At 44.4% G+C, this 22,990-nt stretch overlaps 1 protein-coding gene across 1 annotated transcript in view; it reads right to left on the bottom strand.

Moving 5' to 3' along the window:
- The window catches only part of EEF2KMT (eukaryotic elongation factor 2 lysine methyltransferase), a 69,839-nt gene that overhangs the window by 11,655 nt on the left and 35,194 nt on the right, over positions 1–22,990 (bottom strand). The window contains exons 5-6 of the mRNA XM_040356992.1: positions 8,591–8,692; positions 6,276–6,409 (exon numbers count right to left, since the gene is read on the bottom strand). Coding sequence (XP_040212926.1) covers positions 6,276–6,409; positions 8,591–8,692 — 236 coding nt within the window. The remainder of the gene's footprint in view (positions 1–6,275; positions 6,410–8,590; positions 8,693–22,990) is intronic.

The raw sequence follows: 22,990 nt of genomic DNA, 5'->3' as shown, positions 1-22,990 counted from the left end.
AAGCTATCCTTTCTAAGCACTGGCCAAGTTTCGGTCAAGCCCTGATTGTAGGAAGGCTAGAATTAGAGGCATTTCTTGGTTTGAAGTGCCTGTGTATATGCCAAGCAAAGAAGGATTTAGGCTTTCAGCAAAATAGGAATGACAGACTCATAAATTCATCTGTCCTTTAACCACTTGCTTACTGGGCACATAAACCCCCATCGTGCCCAGGCGAAATTTCAGCTTCCGGCACTGCGTCGCTTTAACTGACAATTGCGTGGTCGTGCGACGTGGCTCCCAAACAAAATTGACGTCCTTTTTTCCCCACAAATAGAGCTTTCTTTTGGTGGTATTTGATCACCTCGGCGGTTTTTATTTTTTGCGCTATAAACAAAAAAAGAGCGACAATTTAAAAAAATATATATATATTTTTTACTTGTTGCTATAATAAATATCCCATTTTTTTTTTCTCTCAGTTAAGGCCGGTACGTATTTTTCGACGTATTTTTGTAAAAAAAAAAAAAAAAAATCGCAATAAGCGACTGGTTTGCGCAAAAGTTATAGCGCCTACAAAATGGGGGATAGATTTATGATTTTTTTTTTTTACTTGTAATGGCGGCGATTTGTGATTTTTTTGTCAGGGCTGCGATATTGCGGCGGACGTATCGGACACTTTTGACACAATTTTGGGACCATTCACATTTATACAGCGATCAGTGCTATAAAAATGCACTAATTACTGTATAAATGTGACTGGCAGGGAAGGGGTTAACACTAGGGGGTGAGGAAGGGGTTAAATGTATTCCCTCATTGTGTTCTTACTGTGTGGGGGGAGGGGACTGACTGGGGGAAGTGACTGATGCTGTGTCCCTATGTAAAGGGACACAGATCTGTCTCCTCTCTCCCTCACAGCACGTGGAGCTCTGTGTTTACACACAGAGCTCCACGTCCTGCTGTGTTACCGACGATCGCGAGTGTCTGGCGGACATAGCGGCCGCCAGGCACTCGCATCGGATCCCGAGCGATGCGCCGGGCACGTTGTTTCCCTGCTGCGGCGCGCACAGGGAACAACAACAGCAGGACGTCCATAGACGTCCACCCGGCACTTGAGAGCCGCGCTGTGGACGTCTTTCGACCATAGCGCGGATCTCAAGTGGTTAAGATCTGGGCTTTAACAGTCATATCATTAAAGCTAGTAAATGAGAAGCAGGATAAAATAGAGGGCCCTGAGACAGCAGGCCTGGCCTGTTGGGAAGAGGTTGTCCCTTACTAGTGAGACTAGTCTGTATCAGGTTCTTCTGGACCAGTTCAGTGCAATTGTTTCTCCTCTTCCTCAAATTTGTGAAGCAGGTTAGTTAGAATTTGCACTGAAGGGAAGGCATAAATTAGCCTGAACCAAGACCAGGAAACTATCAAGGCATCTGTTGCCAATGCCAAGGGGTCCTTGGTCCTGGCCACAAACAGAGGTAGCTTGTTGTAGAATCTCAAGGCCAGGACAGGGACGCTGATAAGGCAAAACAGCCAGCCCTGTTGTATCGGGCCCAGCCTCCATCAGCTCCACAAAAAAAAAAGATGTTTAAACCACAGCCCCGCTACTACTTGCTTAGAAAAGGGGAGCTGTAATTACATTTTCCTGTGCCCCATCTGGTCTACATTTTCCTGGGACCCATTCATGGGTCTCAGTAAACGTGTGCCTCTCAACCAACCCCCTTAACAGCTTCCTGTCCAGCAACATACTGGTACATTGCTGGATTGGAATGGTGATAGCTTGGTCAGCGCTGCAGCAATGATCAAGATATAATTTTTTAGCCCCAACAAGTCTGCACAAAGTAAAAGTAATCCTATTGGCCAAGAAGCCCCTGCATTACTTTTACAGTGGAATGGGATTCCACCACCATTCCTCCATCACCTACTGGGCTCTCCCGTGCCATCAGGGGTCCCATAAAGGGTGTGAACAGCAACATCCAGTTCCTGGGACACATTATGCGTGCATATGTAAACTGTGACAAATCCGAAGAGGTTGGATCAGGGGAGGAGCCTGGGGTGGGGTCGAGGTTAAAGGGGGCCCCGTCGGGTAGGCTGTACAGGGCCCCATGATTTCCAACAGCGGCCCTGGGCCAGGATATTCATGCCCAGACTCACCCCCCCTACCATCTCCAACATGTCAGGTTATAGATATTGGGTTGAAGAACCAATTCCCCTTGGTCCAGGCGATGATGGTGGAGGTAATCCACTTTTTAGATCTCCACTCCTAATATGGATAGAACTCCTCTGTCTATGAGATTATCTGGCTTGCTTCCTTCAAGGCTGTGTGACTCCTGGTGTCCCCTTGGTGGTTGATGTACACCACAGCTGTGGCATTGTGCGATTGCAGCACCAAATAGGTATCGTTGTGATGGGGGGGGGGTTCAGAACCATCCATATTGCTCTGTGCTCCGGGATGTTAAAGAGGTTGTAAAGGTAAAAAATGTTTTCCCTAAATAGCTTCCTTTACCTTAGTGCAGTCCTCCTTCACTTACCTCATCCTTCGATTTTGCTTTTAAATGTCCTTATTTCTTCTGAGAAATCCTTACCTCCTGTTCTTCTGTCTGTAACTCCACACAGTAATGCGAGGCTTTCTCCCTGGTGTGGAGTGTTGTGCTTGTCCCCTCCCTTGAGGAGGGAGGGGGCGAGCAGGAGAGTCAGGATGTCCGCTAACACACAGCTCCTTTCTCTATCTGCAACGTAGAGTGTCCTGACTCTCCTGCTCGCCTCCTCCCCCTCAAGGGAGGGGGTGAGCACGATACTCCACACCAGGGAGAAAGCCTTGCATTACTGTGTGGAGTTACAAGCAGAAGAACAGGAAGTGAGGATTTCTCAGAAGAAATAAGGACATTTAAAAGCAAAATCGAAGGATGAGGTAAGTGAAGGAGGACTGCACTAAGGTAAAGGAAGCTCTTTAGGATTTTTTTTTTTTTTTACCTTTACAACCCCTTTAAAGGGGAGCTTGGCTTTCATCAATGACCGTGTTCCCTGCACTGTGTGAGACTGGAGCACTGGTTCCCAGCCAGGAAGACTGGCATCTGTCATTTTTCCAGTGATAAGGAAGGAAAGACTTTCCCATTGTTAAGGTTGGGCTGGAGATCCACCAACCAAAGGAATTCCTTTATTGGCTAAACAGGAGCATGGGTAGGTTGAGAGAAAAAGAATGCTTGTTTGATTCCTACAAAATGTTGTGTTGCCTCGGACAATCTGGAATTAAATTGGCCAAATGGAACAGCTTTGAAGGAGGCCATGAGACTCAGAACATTCATAGAGAATCTTACATAGTCTCTTTGACCTCAAGTTCCAAGTGTGAGTTTCTTCTCTGGATGGGGTGTGTCTTCAAGTTTTCCAGATGAAAAGAAGGTTGGAAAGTACATTTTTGGAATTTGATCACCCAACAGAAAGCCTGGAGCATCTGAATTGTCCTGTGGATATTTGCAGATAGCTGGAAGGGAGAGGAGTCTTTCATCAGGAGTAGAAGGTTGTCCAGATAACTTGTGACCTGGATGCCGAAAGCGACATAAACGGACCCATGTAAATACTTTGGAAGCAGAAATGAGAGTCCGACAAACTGAAGCTTTTAATGCAGTATTAAACCCAAAAGCAAACATGTATTACCGTATTTATCGGGGTATTGCGCACTCCGGCATATAGTGCGCACCCCTAACGTTGACCCGAAATTCCTGTAAACATTTTTTTTTATTACTTACCGTTTTGGTGTCTTGCCCGGCGTCCTTGTCCGGTCCGGCGTCCGTCCGTGGCCTCGGTGGTGTCCTCCCGGCTTCTCCCAACGCTGTCTCCGAGTCGAATCCCCGCTTCCCACGCTCAGTTTGAAGCCTCCGCCGACATATACCGAGCGCAGTACACTCGGGCACGTTCGGCTTCTCACGCATAAATGTCACAGAGCGTGACCACAAGAGAAGCCGAGCCTGGCCGAATGTACCCGAGTGTACTGTGTACTGTACTGTAGCGGGTATCGGCGTATATCGCGCACCCAAGATTTTCCCCTTATTTTAAGGGGAAAAAAGTGCGCGGTATACGCCGATAAATACGGTATATTGCAGCTTACAATTCTTAGAGGCAATGTCTGAATTTTTTTTTTTTTTTTCAGAAAAAGCAGCCCACGTTTCACATTAAGGAAGTACATTTTAAAAATGCATTTTATTATTCAATGCCAATTTTAAAACAAAGAAATAAATGGTTGTTATATCAACAGCTTGCTGATCACACCAATGTTCCATGAGCTGTATATCTGAAAATGATTTCAGGGGTTTCCCAAGATCTCAAACTTTTTGCCAAGGGCTCCTCCAAGGTAAAGAGATTTAGAAACCCTGGCATGGATACTTCCTTTTAATGTTTAGCCAGATTAGATCTGAACCTGCTCTTCCCTGCAACAAAAGAGCACTACAATAGTGCTCTATTGTTTGTAGAAAACATATTCATGTTCTATTGCTTGCTGTTATGTATTTCTACAGAGATGCATGAGGGATGAGTGACTCTCCCATGACCCAATACGAGCCCCCAATTGGGGGAAGGGTTGGAAATCAAATGGAAACATTTATTTATATATATATATATATATATATATATATATATATTACACATATACACACACACACACACTTTTGAATCAGAACTCCTGGGGTATCGATCTGGTCAGTTAAGTAGCAGAGGGGGAGAGGTGTATACAGAGTGGGTTGTTAATCAGTTTCAGCTGCTTTGCTGTTAATTGACCTCCAAAACAGGAATGGTTTTTCAGGTGGAGGTGTCTGACATTTTTTTCCCTACTCATCTTTTCTGACTCTTTTTTGCTAGTTTTGCATTTGGCTAGGGTCAGTGTCACTACTGGTAGCACGAGGCGATACTTGGACCCTATAAAGGTTGCATAGGCAGTCCAACTCCTCCAGGATGGCGTATCAATACGTGTCATTCCCAGAGGGTTTGCAGTGTCTCCCAGCACAGTCTCAAGAGCATGGAGGAGATTCCAGGAGACAGGCAGTTACTATATGAGAGCTGGACAGAGCCGTTGAAGGTATTTAACCCATCAGCAGGACCGGTATCTGCTCCTTTGTGCATGGAGGAACAGGATGAGCACTGCCAGAACCCTACAAAATGACCTCCAGCAGGCCACTGGTGTGAATGTCTCTGACCAAACAATCAGAAACAGACTTCATGGGGGTGGCTGGAGGGCCCGACATGTGCTCACTGCCAGACACTGTGGAGCTCGATTGGCATTTTCCATTGAACACCAAAATTGGCAGGTCCGCCATTGGTGACCCATGCTTTTCACAGATGAGAGCAGGTTCACCCTGAGCAAGAAATTGATACCAATTAATGGCCCCCAGATCTGGGAGAAAATACCCCAGGACACCATCAGTCGTGTCATTAGGACCATGCCCTGATGTCAGGCGTGCATACAAGCACTTGGGGGCCATACAAACTACTGAGGACCATTTTGAGTTGTTGCAATGAAATTCCAGCAAAATGGACTAGCTTGCTGCATAATTTTTTCACCATTTTCAGGGTGTCTTTAAATTCAGCCCTCTGTAGGTGGAGAATTTTCATTTCTATCAAATGATGTGCCATCCTTTCATTCCTAACACATTACCCAGTCCATATCAGTATACATATCCAGCATGAGATTTTTGCCCGTTAAGATCTGATATGTTTTCAAAGTGTTTCTTTAATTTTTTTGAGCAGTGTACACACACACAGAAACTGCCTGCTTATTCCCAAGTACCAAAGATATGTTGTATATTATGGATGATAAAATGTCACCATTGTGCCAACTAATTTTTGCCTGCACAAACCCAACTTAATCATGATAAGAAGGGTTAAAAGCTTTCGCTTTGTCACATGCTTGATCCAGAAAGATGGAGCAGTGTTTGGGGTATTTATAAAACGCATCAGTTTGTAAAAAAAAAAAAAAAACATAATAAAACAAAACATATATATATATATATATATATAAAAAAAAAAAAATATACTAAGCTGACCACCGCTGCACTACAGTGACATCAACATTTTCAACACCAAAAGAAGTTATCGCTAGTCCTGGCACCATCCACTGTTTCACCGGACAAGAGCGCACAGTGGTTGAACTGTGGTGCTCCAATGGTATTACAAAAAAGTCTTACAAACAATTTACACAGCCATATATGACACCTGGAAAAAACTAAAGAGGCCAAAACACATCTTGGTTTTGTTTATGTGCCAGATGCATACAAAAGGCTTGTTAGAGCAGAGGAAAAAAATACATATATATATATTACCGATTTCTGAAGATATCAACATTTTCAATAGCCCATTCTGCTAAGAAGAGAGCTGCGTCCCATGTCACTAAACCTGTAGTCCCTTCTGAGATTATTGCTGTGCTTTCACATAGTGTCACAGTGCCCCCTGACGGCTGCAAAGGAAATAATCTGATTTAAATGATTCCTGCTATAGCATTCAAATTCACAATAATGTTTACGTTGGAAGCATTATATTCTGAGCAATAGAGTCTGGTTTCTTGTGGGATTCTTAATTTTTTTGTCATCCTTGTCACATTTGGAAAAGAATATTTTTTTTCTGACAATATTTGCAAATTTCAGCTTTGCTTTCAGCAGAAATTGCACTGTGGAAAAGTTTCCAAACTCTAGACTCTAGGGCAGGGATATGCAATTAGCGGACCTCCAGCTGTTGCAAAACTACAAGTCCCATCATGCCTCTGCCTCTGGGTGTCGTGCTTGTGGCTGTCAGAGTCCTGCTATGCCTCATGGGACTTGTAGTTCTGCAACAGCTGGAGGTCCACTAATTGCATATCCCAGCTCTAGGGTCTCACTAAATAAACAATTTACTGATCAAACTATGGGTAAACATTATGCTGTGATGATGGAAAACATTATTGAATCATTTAATGGGTTAAGAGAAACAAATTTGTCAGAAAAATGTACCCAGTCAGTTAAGGCATGAGAGATGATTTTTTTTTTTTTTTTTTTTTTTTTTTTTTTTAAGGGGAGGGGACGCACACCACACAAAAAGAAAAAAAAATCCCCCTCATTTTTGCAAGTGCACTCACTGTAGATCTGAGGGGAAGATCTGAAATGAGGGGACGCTCTGCTGATTTTATCATCCAATCATGTGCAAACTAAAATGCTGCTTTTTATTTTCCTTACATGTCCCCTCAGATCTACAGCGACTGCACTTAAAAGTGCACTTGTAGTGCAAAGTGGATTTGCCTTTCGTAAATAACCCCCTATGAATGGTGTGGCGGTGATTAGGGACACTGAGTGGATGGTGGTGTTTAGGGATAATAACTGGCAGCACTGGTCTGGTGACATTGTACTGCTGTGGTGGTGATCAGAGACAGTGGCTAGTGGCACTGACATACAGTGATATCAGAGCAGCCAGCCATTGTACATGATCACTGTGACAGCAGTACAATGTCACCATAGTGACACAGCACTTTCTCTGCAGTACCCCGAGTACTGTGAAAAGGCCAAGAAGAAGCAGAACAGAGGTATGCAATGAGGGTTGTTTATACTGTGGGACAGAGGGTCACTTACTACTCTCTCTTTCCTAAATGTACATAATATAATTGGGTACCAATATTTATAGGTAAAGTTGATCCGGGGAAAATCCGATTGCCTCTCGGTGGATTTTTTTCCCCTGCTGTAGCAAATTGGATCATGCTTTGCTGGGGTTTTTCACCTTCCTCTGGATCAACTATGGGTATAGGATTGTATGATTTTTATTTTTTTTATTGGTTAAACTAGATGGACTTTTTTTTCAACCTGACTAACTGTAACAAAGACACAAGCACCAATACTTAAGAAGAACTCTGGGCAACATTTTTATTTTCCCATGCAGTGGGGCTGTGCCCGCACTGCATGGGTTAACTGCCCTCTTTCTCCTGCTCCTTAGTGGTCTTGTGAATGGACTGTTCATAATATGATTATGACCATAGACCGGCTCTGGACATGAGGACAGCAGGAACAGTCCACCGCTGGACATACAGTAATACCTTGGATTGCGAATAACGCGGTAAATGAGCGTTTCGCAATACAAGCAGGACATATCCGATTGCCTCTTGGGGGATCAGAAAGGAATTTGTTCCACTGCTGTAGCAAATTGGATCATGCTTTGCTGTTTTTTTTTTTACCTTCCTCTGGATCAACTATGGGTATAGGATTGTGTATATGAGATTGTATGTTTTTTTTATTATCATCATTTATTGGTTAAACTTGTGTCTTTATTCAACCTATGTAGCTTACTACTGCATTCTGTGTCACTACTGGCCTCTGAATCTCAACAAGTAATGCAGAGTTCAGGGGTCAGCAGTAAGTCGTTCAGGGGTCAGCAGTAAGTCACGCAGAGTTTAGGGGTCAGTATTAAGTCACGTTGGAATCAGGGGTCAGATTTAAGTCACACGGAGTTCAGGGGTCAGTAGCAAGTGATGCAGATATAGTAGGATACATTAGTATAGTGTTATTTATCATACATATTCACCCCTTCTTGTGAAAATCAATACCACATGTGCCATAAACAGATGAAAATATAAAAATATGTATTGAACAACTGTTAGGAAACAAAAGTGTCCACTTACCAGAAAGTAACTTTTGTGGCACTTTGTAGTTTGTTCTGTGTTTAAGACGTCAGCAAGTGCATTGTATAATTCATCTTGAGGTTCTGCTTCAGTACTTTCATGCTGCAAAGAAAACCCCCCCAAAAAAGAAGAGAATTTATATATTAACTTTAATTTAATTCTGCCTTATTAAAGAACAGTTATAATAAAAATACTAGGACCATGGCCTAGATCAGTGGTTCTCAACCTTTCCAGTGCTTTCACCCCTTCAGTTACCAAGTTGTGGGGACCCCCAACAGAAAATTTATTTTCGTACTGTGGGTTGTCAGGACCCAAGGCAAGACAATTAATTTGCACTCTAACCCACGGATATTTAGTGCTTGAGTCCCTTCCACTCCAACAGTATTAAAACCCTCATGGTACATCTTGGGATGTACCACTGTCTTTGTTCTCCTCTCTTTCCCTTATATCTCTCTATCGTAATTTCCTATTTTTATTCTCTCATCCCTACTCTAGCCGTCTTTTCTCTCTTATTCTTTCTTTCCCTTTTTCTTTGTTCTTCCCCCCTCTTTTCCTCTCCCTTCCATGTATTTTCTATTTTTATTCCTTCTCTCACTCCTTGGTGGGGGGAAAAGGTTGAGTGGCAGTGCTGGGGGGAGTTCTGATCAGTCAACTTAGGTGCTCTTGGTGAAGGTCATCTGCTTATCTGAGAACTGTAGTGGGAATTTTTATGGCAACTATAATCACAGGTAGTGTTACTCACCGTGTCTCCGACTTTGTGGTGTCATGCAACAGTGACACCTATGCCTATAGGGTCTCCTCCAGCCCCTCCCACTTCACATTCCTCACCAGTCAGCTGACCTCTAGTCTCTGCCCCCCCAGCCATGCCATGAACTGAATGGGCGGCTGCTAAAAGGCTGGGAGAGCGGTGCAGGCTTCAGGAACAGCCCAGGATTTGGTGACCCCTGGCAAATTGTCATTCGACGCCTGAGGGGGTCCCGACCCCAGGTTAAGAACCACTGAACTAGATGGACATGTGAATGATTATTGCCCTTACACAGCTCAGATGCAACTTATCCTTCCCTCTTCTGTGAATCTCCTCTTTTTTGTGCAGGAAGCTCAGAGGTTAGTAAAACAAACCCATGCTTTCTACTTCCTCTTTCTCTACACCTTTCTTTCTTCCTACTCTATCCCATTTTTCCATACTATGACACCCAAATGCGTTGGATGACAGAGGTTTATACGAAAATTAAAGTTGGTTATCTGTTGCCTATGGCCTGAGTAGCCATATTATTGTATATTTACTGCTGCCCACTGGTGAGATAGGGGTTAGTGTCAGGGTTTGAGACTCCCCGCCCGGGAAACACCTTGATCCCCTTGGGGGTGCCGGGCGCAGAAGGTGACTCCCCCGGATCGACCTGATCTCACTACGGCAATATTTGACTTTACGTGTCTCAGAGGCCCAAAATAGCCCACAGAATGAAGCCAGTTTGTTTATTGAGCTTCATTAATAGGTTTCTGGTTACGCTATATGCCGATTAAATTCTCTGAAATGCTCTTTAGTTGGCTCTCCGATTTCACGCTAGCTACTCTGGAGCTACGCCTGCATTGTATCATAAAGCATCTCTTCTATTTCACCAATGTTCCCCTTGCATATGACTTTTATACTTGTAAAAAAAAAAGTTTAAGATAAAAACAGACCCACACTGACTCATGGGACTATCACTCTCCCTATGGAAAGGACTAGTAAAAGCAGAGAAGTGGCAACTGTGGCTGAGCAGCAAAATGTCAGGGCCTCACTTTAAGCAAAACCACAAATGAAGCAGGGTGAAGATGAGCAGGTCAGCTGGAGAGATCTCCTCGTACCACAGCTATACAGTAGAAGTGTCTTGCACGATTACTGCCTGAGGCGAATCCCAAGAAGGGCTATGAGGAAAGTGAAAATCATAAAAACTAAATAGCAATGAGCCACAGTGAGTACAGACCATGCCAAGGCACACTAATGCCCCGTACACACGATCCAAAAATCGTATGCCGCTTTCGAACGATCGTACGATAATCGGGTCGTTATAAACGTAATAAACGTTTGATTGGTTAGTGCAAAAGTTATAGTGTTTACAAAATAGGGGGTAGTTTTATGGCATTTTTATTAATATATTTTTTTTACTAGTGATTTTTTTTCGGTACTGCGACATTATGGCGGACACTTTTGGGACCATTGGCATTTTTATAGCGATCAGTGCTATAAAAATGCATTGGATTACTATAAAAATGCCACTGGCAGGGAAGGGGTTAACACTAGGGGCGGGGAAGGGGTTAAGTATGTTCCCTGGGTGTGTTTTAACTGTAGGGGGGGTGGCCTCACTAGGGGAAATGACTGATCGCTGTTCATACATTGTATGAACAGACGGTCAGGCATTTCTCCCCTGACAGGACCGGGAGCTGTGTTTTACAAATACTGCAGCTGCTGACTTTTAAAATAAGGACACTTACCTGTCCAGGGCACCTGCGATGTCGGCACCCAAAGCCAATCTGTCCCTCGGCTCTCGGGTGCTGCTAATATAGAGCTATATTATATATATATTTTTTTAGATATTCACGTCTCTGGCAGGGTTCACGCCTGTGCGATGCGGGAACCAGAGTGATTCTTGTGCGGGTTTCCACATTGCACCTGCATTGACATCTGCGCACCACTGCGGGTGTCAATGTAAAGTTAATGACACCCCCAGATCATTTCACAGATCACAGTGCGAACTATGAAATGGTGCAGCAATCGGTTTACATGGGTGTGAACACCCATGGATTACTGGAACCATGTCCTGTGGTCTGATGAGACCAAGATAAACTAATTTGGTTCAGATGGTGTCAATCGAGTGTGGCGGAAACCAGATGAGGAGTACAAAGACAATTGTGTCTTGCCTACAGTCAATTATGGTGATGGGAGCGTCATGGGTCTGGGGCCGAGTGAGTGCTGCCGAGACTGGGGAGCTACAGTACATTGAGGGAACCATGAATGTCAACATGTACTGTGACTGAAGCAGAGCATGATTCCCTTCCCTTCGGAGACTGGGGCGCAGAGCAGTATTCCAACATGAAAACGACCCCAAACACACCTCCAAGACAACCACTACCTTGCTAAAGAAGCAGAGGGTAAAGGTGATGGACTGGCCAAGTATGTTCTCAGACCTAAACTCTATTGAGCACCTGCGAGGCATCCTCAAACATAAGGTGGAGGAACGCAAGGTCTCCAACATCCACCAGCTCCGTGATGTTGTCATGGAGGAGTGGAAGAGGACTCCAGTGGCAACCTGTGAAGCTCTGGGGAACTCCATGCCCAAGAGCGTTAAGGCAGTGCTGGAAAATAATGGTGGTCACACAAAATATTGACACTTTGGGCCCAATTTGGAAATTTTTAGCTGTAAACTCACTACTTTACATTGTAGCAAAGTGTCATTTCTTCTGTGTTGTCACATAAAAAGATATAATAAAAAATGTACAAAAATGTTAGGGGTGTACTCACTTTTGTGAGATACTGTATATGTATATCTATATATATATATATACACACACACACACACGTAAAACAAAGATAGTAAAATGACAAGTCTATTCCAGTCCTGTGGTTTACTAAAGCAGCGCTAATTATCACTCCACTCAGCGTGACCAATCTTTTCTTATAATAATAGTTCATAAGAAGTGTAAGCGTGAAGGAATATATCCAGGTGTCGCCAGAGGTGCTCTTCAATCCAAACAGCTTCCACCGTGTGACACACCCTTTTCGGGTTTGTACTCACCCAAAGGTTGCATTTAGTAGGCACTGGCAAGCAGTATATTCACTACTCTCCCATATCCGTACTGCACTCGATCTCCCAGGTTAGGTTTATATGCACATCTAAATAATATATCCACTTGATGACCAGTGACATAGCAGTAAGACGCTGTACTGCAAGTGGTTATACTGCGATGATGGCAGCTGAAATCACTGTTAACACACATACATTATATATACAAATATAATTATATATATATATATATATATATATATATATATATATATATATATATATATATATATATATATATACACACACACACACACAAATATAATTTTATATATATATATATATATATATATATATATATATAGTATGCTACCTGCATTAAAATGCTATTAAGGTCATTTTTATTTAATTTTTTTATTTATTAATAAAAAAATAAAAAAAAATTGTAAAACCTAAAATATGGTTTTACCCATTGACTGTTCAATTAGTTATACATGGTTTATATTCGTATACTTTATTAAAATAATTTTTTAATGATTAATGGCTTTTTCATTTATTTGAATGGTGTATAGCTTCATTACATATGTGGATTCCATTCATTTGCTATACACCATTCACATTTAAATAGGCACATGTATGATCTTTAAATATTGATAAAAACAATGTTTTTTAATAATTAGGTTAATGTATAGTGTGTAGGGGGAATGTAATTTTATTAATATGTGGTGCGTATTGTGATTGGTGTTCAACTTTTGTAGTTTTCACTTCCTCGTACTGTAATCCCGCTACATCACACAAGATTATAGAGAGAGGAGCCGTTCTCAGGAGTTCCCGGTGTTTGTAGATCACTTCTCAACTCAACATGCTAAGCAATCTACAAAGCTTGATAAACAGGCACTCAGAGGAGAGCGATCTCCTTCATAAAAGATCATGCAGTTATTACCAGAAATTTAGTCATGTTGTTGACCTTGTTGCCAAGCAAGGGACGCGTTTTTCACGGTATATCAATACGCCATACACAGTCTACTAGTATTGTAAAACAAATGAACAGAGTAATCAAAGAATCTACCTATAAAATATGTTGCTTTAACCCCTTCCTTACCGGGCCATTGCAAAATGACGCCGGCAGGAACCCTCCCTCGATTCGGGTGGACTTCATATGACGTCCTTTGTTCCCGGCGATCTAGGGCGCGCGCCCACGGCACCGCTCGTGACCCGGCGCCCGCGATTGCTGCCGGGCACCCGCAATTGCCGGTGATCACGACAGGAGTGTGGATCTGTGTGTGTAAACACACAGATCCACCTCCTGTCAGAGGTGTGGAGACCAATGCTGTGTTCCCAGTACAGAAGAACACACATCGGTCTCCTCCCCTTGTGAGTCCCCTCCCCCCTACAGTTAGAACATACTTTAGGGAACATTTTAACCCCTTCAGCGCCCCCTAGTAATAACCCCTTCCCTGCCAGTCACATTTACACAGTAATCAGTGCATATTTATAGCACTAATCGCTTTGTGGGGGGAACAAAACTAAGATTTAGTTTGGGTACAGTGTTGCATGACCACGCAATTGTCATTCAAAGTGCAACAGCGCTGAAAACTAAAAATTGCTCTGGGCAGGAAGGGGGTGAAAATGCCCTGTATGGAAGGGGTTAAAAATTGATTAAAGAATGGCTTTGTACACATGTTCTTTACTATGACAGGACTATAACACAATAAAACAATATTACAGATATAAAAAATTGCATATATTGTACTGTTCCAGCAGTATTATATCCAGATCAGAAAGAAATTGTTAAAAAACACTATTTCGTCCAGTGCGAAGAAGCAGGGATTGGAGTGCTCAGCATAAACGAGTACACTCCAAAAGATTTGGCAGAAAATATTTCCTTTCTTTTCAGAATCAACATTTTCTATGGGACACTATACTAAAAAATACTCCCACAAATGCAGGCCCATTGCTTTCAACTGAGATTTATTAATTTGCACACACAAAAGGGGTATTTTTCCTAACAAATTCATTCAAGATGTTGCAAAAATGAATACAACCCAATTAAAGTCTTAGAAGCAAATTTAAATGGTAGACAACACGTTATTTAACCACTTCCATACCACGCCTATTCTTGCACTTCTCTCCTTCATTTAAAAAGCATATTTTTTTAACTAGAAAATTACTCAGAACCCCCAAACATACACACACACACACACACACACACACACACACACACACACACACACACATACATACATACATACATACATACATATATATATATATATATATATATATATATATATATATATATATATATATATATATATATATTTAGCAGACACCATAGGAAATAAAGTGGCGGTCATTGCAACTTTTTATCTCGCACGGTATTTGCACAATTTTTCAAACGCCTTTCATGAATTAAAAAACTAAACAGTAAAGTTAGCCCAATTTTTTTGTATAATGTGTATAATAAGACCCCACATCTCTCCTCCAGGCTGGAGGGCATGAGATCGGGAAAACAAGTTCACAGACCTCATGCTTTCAGCTGTGATTGCGGCTTTGTTTACTTCCAGGTACCCGGGCGTGACGTCATAATGTCGCTCCCGGGCCTCCGACGGTCATAAAGATGACCGGTGACCATCTGGTCACCAGAAATCTGGATGCTCTTTATTCGGTGGCGGCCGATTCGTTCTCCGGGCCTCTGATGGCACGGGAGAGCCCAAAGAAGCACTGGATGTCCCCTCCCACCGCCTGTAAGAACAATGAAGCGGCGGAACCGCCGCTATGATCGTTCTTATGGTGCGCAGAATCACAGTGTCCAACAGACAGTTGATTATAAAAGGGCGTTACTTGACAAATAAAACCCCTTCCCATTTCATGGTGTCAGCAATGGCACCACAGAGAAATTACAAAAGGCCGGAGAAAGAAAATTTCTTTACACAAGAAGATCAGCAAAGCTTTACTTATCAGTCAGAATACTGTAGCAAAAGTGATACAAAAATTTAACAAAGGTGGAACTGCAACCATCTCACAGAGATGTCCAGGCTGTCCACAGAAGTTAACACCTTGACAGGAGTGTCTTCTGATGAGAAGAGTTGAAATAAATCATCATGGAAGTTCACTGCAGTTAGCTAAAGAATCAGAAAGCCAAACTGGGGTGATTGTTTCCAGTGACACAATACGGCAGGAATATGCAATTAGCGGACCTCCAGCTGTTGCAGAACTACAAGTCCCATGAGGCATAGCAAGACACTGATAGCCACAAGCATGACACCCAGAGGCAGAGGCATGATGGGACTTGTAGTTTTGCAACATCTGGAGGTCCGCTAATTGCATATCCCTGCAATACGGCATACAGTGCAGGGAAATGGCATGCATGGGTGTCATCCACAAAGGAAGTCACTCCTAAAGCCCATGCACTAAGGCTGGATTCACACCTATGCATTTTTAATGCTTTTTGCATTTCACAGATATTCACTACAGAACGTGTTCCATAGGAAACCATGTTAAATGGACTGTAGTTTAAATCTGTAAAATGCACTACAAATGCATAGGTGTGAATCCAGCCTAAAAAGCCAGTCTAGAATTTGCCAGGGCCCATGCTGAAAAAGAAGACTACTGGGAATCTGTACTCTGGAGTAATGAGACCGGTAATCTGTACTCTGGAATAATGAGACCAAGATAAATGTTTTTGGAACTGATGGCTTCAAAACTATATGGCGTTACAAAGGTGAGAAGTACAAAGAAAAATAGGATTTTTGTACTCACCGTAAAATACATTTCTCTGAGTTCATGGACGGACACAGCAGCATTGACCTTCGGGTTATATATCCTTCCTTTCAGGAGAGACTAGGCAGAAAAAACAGCACTTCAAGTGTTAAAAACACTTCTCTCAGTACAGCACCTCCCAGGGGGTGGGTCCCCTGGTACATCCCACTCTCTGCATCATGCAGCCCCAGTTCGTAAACAAGCAGTACAAACAAAGGAGGGGTGGGTGCTGTGTCCGTCCATGAACTGAGAGAAATGGATTTTACGGCGAGTACAAAAATCCTATTTTCTCGTCCGTTCATGGACGGACACGGCAGCATTGACCTTAGGGACGTCTCCAAGCAGTGTGAAAAGAATTTCGAGGGGTGGAAAAAAACACAGCAAACCAAGCTACACCTTAAACAAACCAGAGTTCCTCAACGGAGGAACTTCAACCTTAAACAGCCGCCTGTAAAACCTTGCGGCCAAAGGAGGCATCCGAAGATGCACTCACATCCACCTTGTAAAACTTTGAGAAGGTGTGGATTGACGACCAGGTCGCTGTTTTGCACAAAAACAGACGCCTGATGGCGGAAAGCCCAAGAGGCACCAATCGCCCTGGTCGAATGCGCCGTAACCTTTAGGTCATAGGCCTTGAGCAGGACCTGTCTGATCCACCTAGAAATGGTGGCCGACGAGACCGCCAGACCCTTCTTAGGACCAGTCACCGACGCGAACAGTGAGTCCGACTTCCGAAACGGAGCCGTAGCAGACAAGTACACCCGTAGGGCCCGAACCACGTCCAAGGAATGCAAAGTGGCCTCCTTTGGGTTTTTCGGCCGAGGACATAAGGATGGAAAAACAATGTCCTCGTTAATGTGAAAAGCCGAAACAACCTTTGGAAGGAATGAAGGCTGCGGCCGCAGCACCACCTTATCCTTTTGGATGACTAAGTAAGGAGCCTTGCAAGACAAGGCCGCCAGTTCAGATACCTGTCTGACCGAGGTAATTGTCACCAGAAAAAACGAAGTTACTTACTGGTAACGTTCTTTCCCGTAGTCTTTCAGGACAGCCACCTGAGAGACCTTGGCTCCTCCCCTCTATTGGAAACACCGCGCCAGCCCATAAATTTCCTCCTCCCCTGCTGGTCCTCAGTTCTTTTAGAGCACCTCCAGTTGCTGGGGAGACACAATAAACATGATACACATCGTTAACCATATCACAATTCCTGTAAGGAAATCTTATACATACCTTTGGGTGGGTTACCCGGCTGTCCTGAAAGACTACGGTAAAGAACGTTACCAGTAACTAACTTCGTTTTTCCCCTAATCGTCTTTCAGGACAGCCACCTGAGAGGATAACCGAGCACTTACCCTAGGGCGGGACCACAGCTTGTAAGACCTTACGTCCAAAGGTCTGATCCTTAGCTGACCAAAGATCCACCCTATAGTGTCTTACCAAGGTGGCAAAACTGGACCATGTCGCCGCTTTACAGATCTGCTCCGGCGTTGCTCCAGCTCTCTCTGCCTGTGAGGCTGCCATAGATCTTGTGGAGTGCGCTCTGATACCCTCTGGAATCGGTATGCCTCCTAAGCTGTAAGCTTGTTCAATGGCTTCCTTTAACCATCTAGCTATAGTGCGCCTGGTATGTCCTTTTCTAGCTCCAGAATGCAAAACAAATAGAGAGTCCGTTTTCCTTAAAGATTTAGTCACTTCTAAATAATGCAAGACGCATCTCCTGACGTCTAAGTTATGGAATTTCACTTCCTGTTCCCTAGAAGGGTTCGGACAAAATGAAGGTAATATAATTTCTTGTTCTCTATGGAACCTCGAGATTACTTTAGGCAGGAATCCCGGGTCCAACTTAAAAATTATACGATCTGCGAAGATCTGAAAAAAGGGGGGTCTGATCGATAGGGCCTCTAACTCACAGACCCTTCTTGCTGTGGTGATTGCCACCAAAAAGACTGCTTTTAGCGTCTTTAGATTGCAATCCTCCAAAGGCTCAAAAGGTTTAGCTGTCAAAGTTTGTAGTACCAATGACAAGTCCCATTTCGGGAAGACTGAATTTTGAATAGGTCTCTGCCGGCTCAAGTATCTGAAGAATCTGACTATCCATGGGTTAGATGCTAGCCTTTCCTCTAGGAAAACTGATAGTGCGGATACTTGACCTTTTAGCGTACTAAGGCTTAGTCCTTTTTCTACTCCCTTCTGCAAAAACTCTAGGACGGCCACTGAACTCTGTGTATTAAAGGAGTTTTCTGTGCACCATTTGCCAAAGCACTTCCACACCTTCTCATAAATTTTGCGTGTCTCTATCTTTCTACTTTTCAGTAGAGTTGCAATTAAGTGGTTCGAGAAACCCTTTGCTTTCAGCAGCTGCTCCTCAGAAACCACGTGGCCAAGTTCCACTTTTCCACTTGGGGGCAGTATACTGGGCCTTGGGAGAGTAGGTCCTCCTGGACTGGCAACAACCAGGGGGGGTTCTATAGCTAGCTCTTTCAGTATAGAGAACCACGGTCTCCTGGGCCAGTGAGGTGCTATGAGAATCAGGTTGGTGTTCTCTGCACGCAGTTTCCGTAACACTTGTGGAATTAATACTGGTGGAGGAAAGGCATAACATGTCCTGAAAGTCCACCCTTGTGCTAAAGCATCCACTCCCAGTGCTCCGTCCTCTCTGTTTAGAGAGAAGAAGGTCTTGACCTTTTTTTTCTTCTTGGATGCAAATAAATCCACTTAAGGGTGTTCCCCATTTTTGTGTGATCTGCCTGAACACCTCCTGATTTAGTTCCCAGTCGCCTTCCTTCAGCTGAATTCTGCTGAGGAAATCCGCTACTGTGTTTAAATCCCCTTTTAGGTGGATTGCTGATAGCGAGAGTATGTTCCTTTCTCCCCATGTCAGGATTTCTTTCGCTAATGCCCACAGGGTTCCGCTTCTTGTTCCACTCTGCTTGTTTACATAGGAAATTACTGAAGCGTTGTCGGATCTTATTTGAACATGATGTCCTTTCAGTTGTCCCTGGAAGAATTGAAGTGCAAGCCCTACTGCCTTCAATTCTTTCCAATTGGAGGATCTCCTCCTCTCTTCCCCCTTCCAAGTCCCTTGGGTTATTTGGGAGCCCAGATGTGCTCCCCATCCTATCCCACTTGCGTCCGTGGTAAGGATTTGGGAAATGGGAAGTGTCCACAGCCGACCCATGGTCATGTTCTCCACCACCATAGGGTTCTTTTTACCTGTGTCGGTATTTGAACCTGGGTGTCTAAGGACTCCTGCTTGTGGTCCCAAACCTTTAGAAGGAACATTTGCAGTGGTCGGAAATGTAAGGCTGCCCATTGAACAGCTGGGATTGCTGATGTTAGTAACCCCAGTGTTGACATGATCTGTCTGATGGCACATGGTGAATTTACCTGGATTGCCCTTGTTTCTTTTTGGATTGTTTCTATCTTCTCTTTGGGTAGAAAAATCCTTTGCTGCACAGAGTCTATCACGTACCCCAAGTATGTAATTTGTTGTGTGGGTTTTAGGTTTGACTTTTCCACATTTATTAACCACCCTAGGTCCTTCAGAAAGATCTGTGTGGTCTCGAGGTTCTTTTGCAACCTCTCTGGGGTTTCTGCAAACAGCAGCAGATCGTCCAGGTAGGCAATGATGGAAATGCCTTGTACTCGCAAGGCTGCCAGGGCTTCCGCCAGAATCTTTGTGAAGATCCTGGGTGAGGAAGAAAGGCCGAAGGGTAAGGCCTGAAACTGTAAATGTAAGGTTCTGTTTCCCGTCTCTATCGCCAATCTTAGGAACCTTTGGTGGTCCTTGTGTATTGGGACATGTAAGTAGGCGTCCTTTAGATCTAAGGAGACCAGGAAACAGTTTGGAGGTAGTAAGGCCTTCACTGAATAAATTTAGTCCATTCTGAACCTCTTGTAGGTTATGGACAAGTTCAGGGGTTTGAGGTTTAAGATTGGTCTGACCTTTCCCGTGGGCTTTTGTACTCCAAAAATGTGGGAGTAGAACCCGAGTCCCCTTTCTTTTTTGGGGACCTCCACTACTACCTCCTGTTTTTTTAGATCCTCCAGGGCTCTCAATAACCCTTCGGCTTTTCTTCTGTCCTTCGGAAGCTTCGTTAAATAAAATTTCCTTGGGGGTGGTTTGGAGAATTCCAGATGATAACCTTCCTTTATGATCCTCAATATTAATTGATTGGAAGTCATCTTTTCCCACTGAGGGAGGAAGGCCCCCAGTCTTCCTCCCACTGCGAGCAATCTGTCATTTTGTTGGAGCACGAAAAATAGCTCCTGCTTTGCCTTTCCCCTTCTGGGCCCAGGGCCTTTTTTGATTGTCTGCCTTGGGTGTTGTGAAGCGGGGACCTTTTGGCACCCAATTAAATTTGTTTTGTCTCTTTTTGTTCTGCTGTGGCTGACCCCAGGGTGCTTTGCGTTTCAGCGGAAACGCTTTCTTCTTATCCGCTGTACGGTCCAGCACCTTCTCTAATCCAGGCCCAAAAAGCAGGTCCCCTGTAAATGGGATGCCGCATAATTTGGCTTTAGACGCGCAGTCCCCCTGCCATGTCTTTAACCATAAAGCCCTCCTAGTTGAGTTAGCTAATGCAGATGATCTAGCTGCCATCCGTACCAGTTCAGCTGAGGCGTCTTCAATATAAGCTATGCCTCTCAACAATGTGGGAAATGAGGATAGGATTTGCTCTTTTGCCGTCTCCTCCTCAATGTGATCCTGAATCTGGTTCAGCCAAAATTCCATGTTCCTGGCTACCACCGTGACTGCCATTGCTGGTTTCAAACTACCCAGCGTGGAGTCCCAGGACTTTTTTAGTAACAAATCCATTTTCTTATCCATAGGTTCGGATAAAATGCCCATGTCCTCAAAAGCTAGGTCTGTATGCCTTGAAACTTGAGAAAAGGCAGCATCCAGCTTTGGTGTTTTATTCCAAATTGAGGATGGGTCATCCGAAAATGGGAATCGTCGTTTCAAAGCTTTGGAAAAGAATGGTTTTCTTTCTGGTTCCTGCCATTCTTTTTTAATTGCTTCGATCAAAACATCATGGACTGGGAAATGTTTACTTTCCTGGTCGCCTAAACCCTCATACATCTGGTCATGCAGTGATAATGGTTTGTTCTCTGTTTGAATACCCAGAGTGGCATATATAGCTCCCAATAAGTGATCTACATCCTCCAAAGAGAGTTTGTAGAGGGAGGGCTTCCTGGAATCACCTTCCCGAGCCTCCTCCTCTGATCCCTGTGAACCGGACACTGCGCTGTCAGGTTCCTCTTCTAGCTCCTCACTAGGAACTCTTGAAGGGCCTGCACTAGTGGAAGGTCTTACTCCCGGTACTAACGCTGTTGCCTGTACAGGAGGAGCTGACTGAAGCTGCGGGATCTGAAAATTTTCAAAAAATGTTTTGAATGACCCAAAGGTGTTAGAAAGTTCTTTAACTGATGATGCCAGATCACTTTGTTCCGCAGTGTGCTCCTGTACTAGCTTATCAATACAGTCGCTACAAATAGCTTTTTTCCATGACTCCCTAAGTGTGACTTTACAGGATGGACATCTTTTCTTTGAACTGTGGGTATTCTTGTCTTTGTCAGTTTTCTGAAAGACACAAGTGAAAAATATACCCCACGATTAGTACCGTAACCTTCCCCCTGCTACATGGCAGGTGCGCAGTGCCTCCATATGGGCTTACCACACTAGGGGCCCTATGAATCACCCTCTGACACTGAGGGGTTAACCCACCTCCCCCTCCCTATTACCCTGGGGGGTGTAGAGGGATGGTGGGTTTTTCTAGGAGAGGGGAAATCCACCCTAGGTTCCCCTTACCTTGCTGTGGCTGGAGCTGGTCTCTGCTGGAGCAACATCTTTTCCTTCCGTCCCCGACATGTCTGTCACCAGCGCCGCGTGTGCTGTCTCTACAGCGTTATGCAGCTCCCTCCAGCCATTGCCTGGCTCCGTTTTTGAATTTCGCGCCCGGAACCGGAAGCCACGAACCCGGAAGTGCACGCCCCCGTGCCGGAATGACATCACCCGCCATCGGCTCCGAGCGGTCCTAGTACACAGCGTGGCTTGCGCTTCTGGAATCCCCATTCCTCCAGCAGCCACACGCGCTGAGTATGGGACGCTGGCTGCACTTCCTCGGTGCATACAACCACGGAGCCCCCCCGACTTGGCCGCCCTCACATCCCTGAGCGCAGGTGCATCTGTTTCAGGTTAGTACCTGCTTTTAGTCCAGAGAGCCCCTGCTCCCTTCCAGGACTGTCTTGCCTGAGCCTCCCTTGGCTCCTCCTGGCTGTTCCTATGGTGTCTCCCCTCTGGAGGAAACACAAATAACTGAGGACCGGCAGGAGAGGAGGAAATTTATGGGCTGGCGCGGTGTTTTCAATAGAGGGGAGGAGCCAAGGTCTCTCAGGTGGCTGTCCTGAAAGACGATTAGGGGAAAACCACCTTCTGGGACAGAGTCAACAAAGGAATTTTCCGAATGTCCTCAAACGGAGCCTCTTGAAGCACCGAAAGGACTAAATTCAAGTCCCATGGAGGCAGTGGAGGGCGCACAGGAGGGGCCACATGCCGAACCCCCTGCACAAACGTACGCACCAGGGAGTGCGCCGCCAAGGGTTCGCTGAAAGTAGACAGCTAGAGCCGAAATCTGACTCTTAACCGTACTCAAGGCGAGCGCCTGATCCACTCCACGCTGTAAGAACAGCAGAATCCGGGACATCACATATGCACGGGGGTGCCATTTCATCTATTCACACAGAGATGTAGGCCTTCCACGTACGATGGTAAATCTTTTCATGAAGTAGACTTCCGTGCTCATAGCATGGTAGAGATCAACGGGCCCGACAGGCCTCGGTCCTTCAGCGTCTGGCTCTCAACAGCCACGCCGTTAAA

This window comes from Rana temporaria, chromosome 6 (assembly GCF_905171775.1).
Source record: "Rana temporaria chromosome 6, aRanTem1.1, whole genome shotgun sequence".
Classification (NCBI taxonomy): Eukaryota; Metazoa; Chordata; class Amphibia; order Anura; family Ranidae; genus Rana; species Rana temporaria.
Note: the sequence above shows the minus strand (reverse complement) of the source record. Positions and strands in the feature narration are given on the sequence as shown.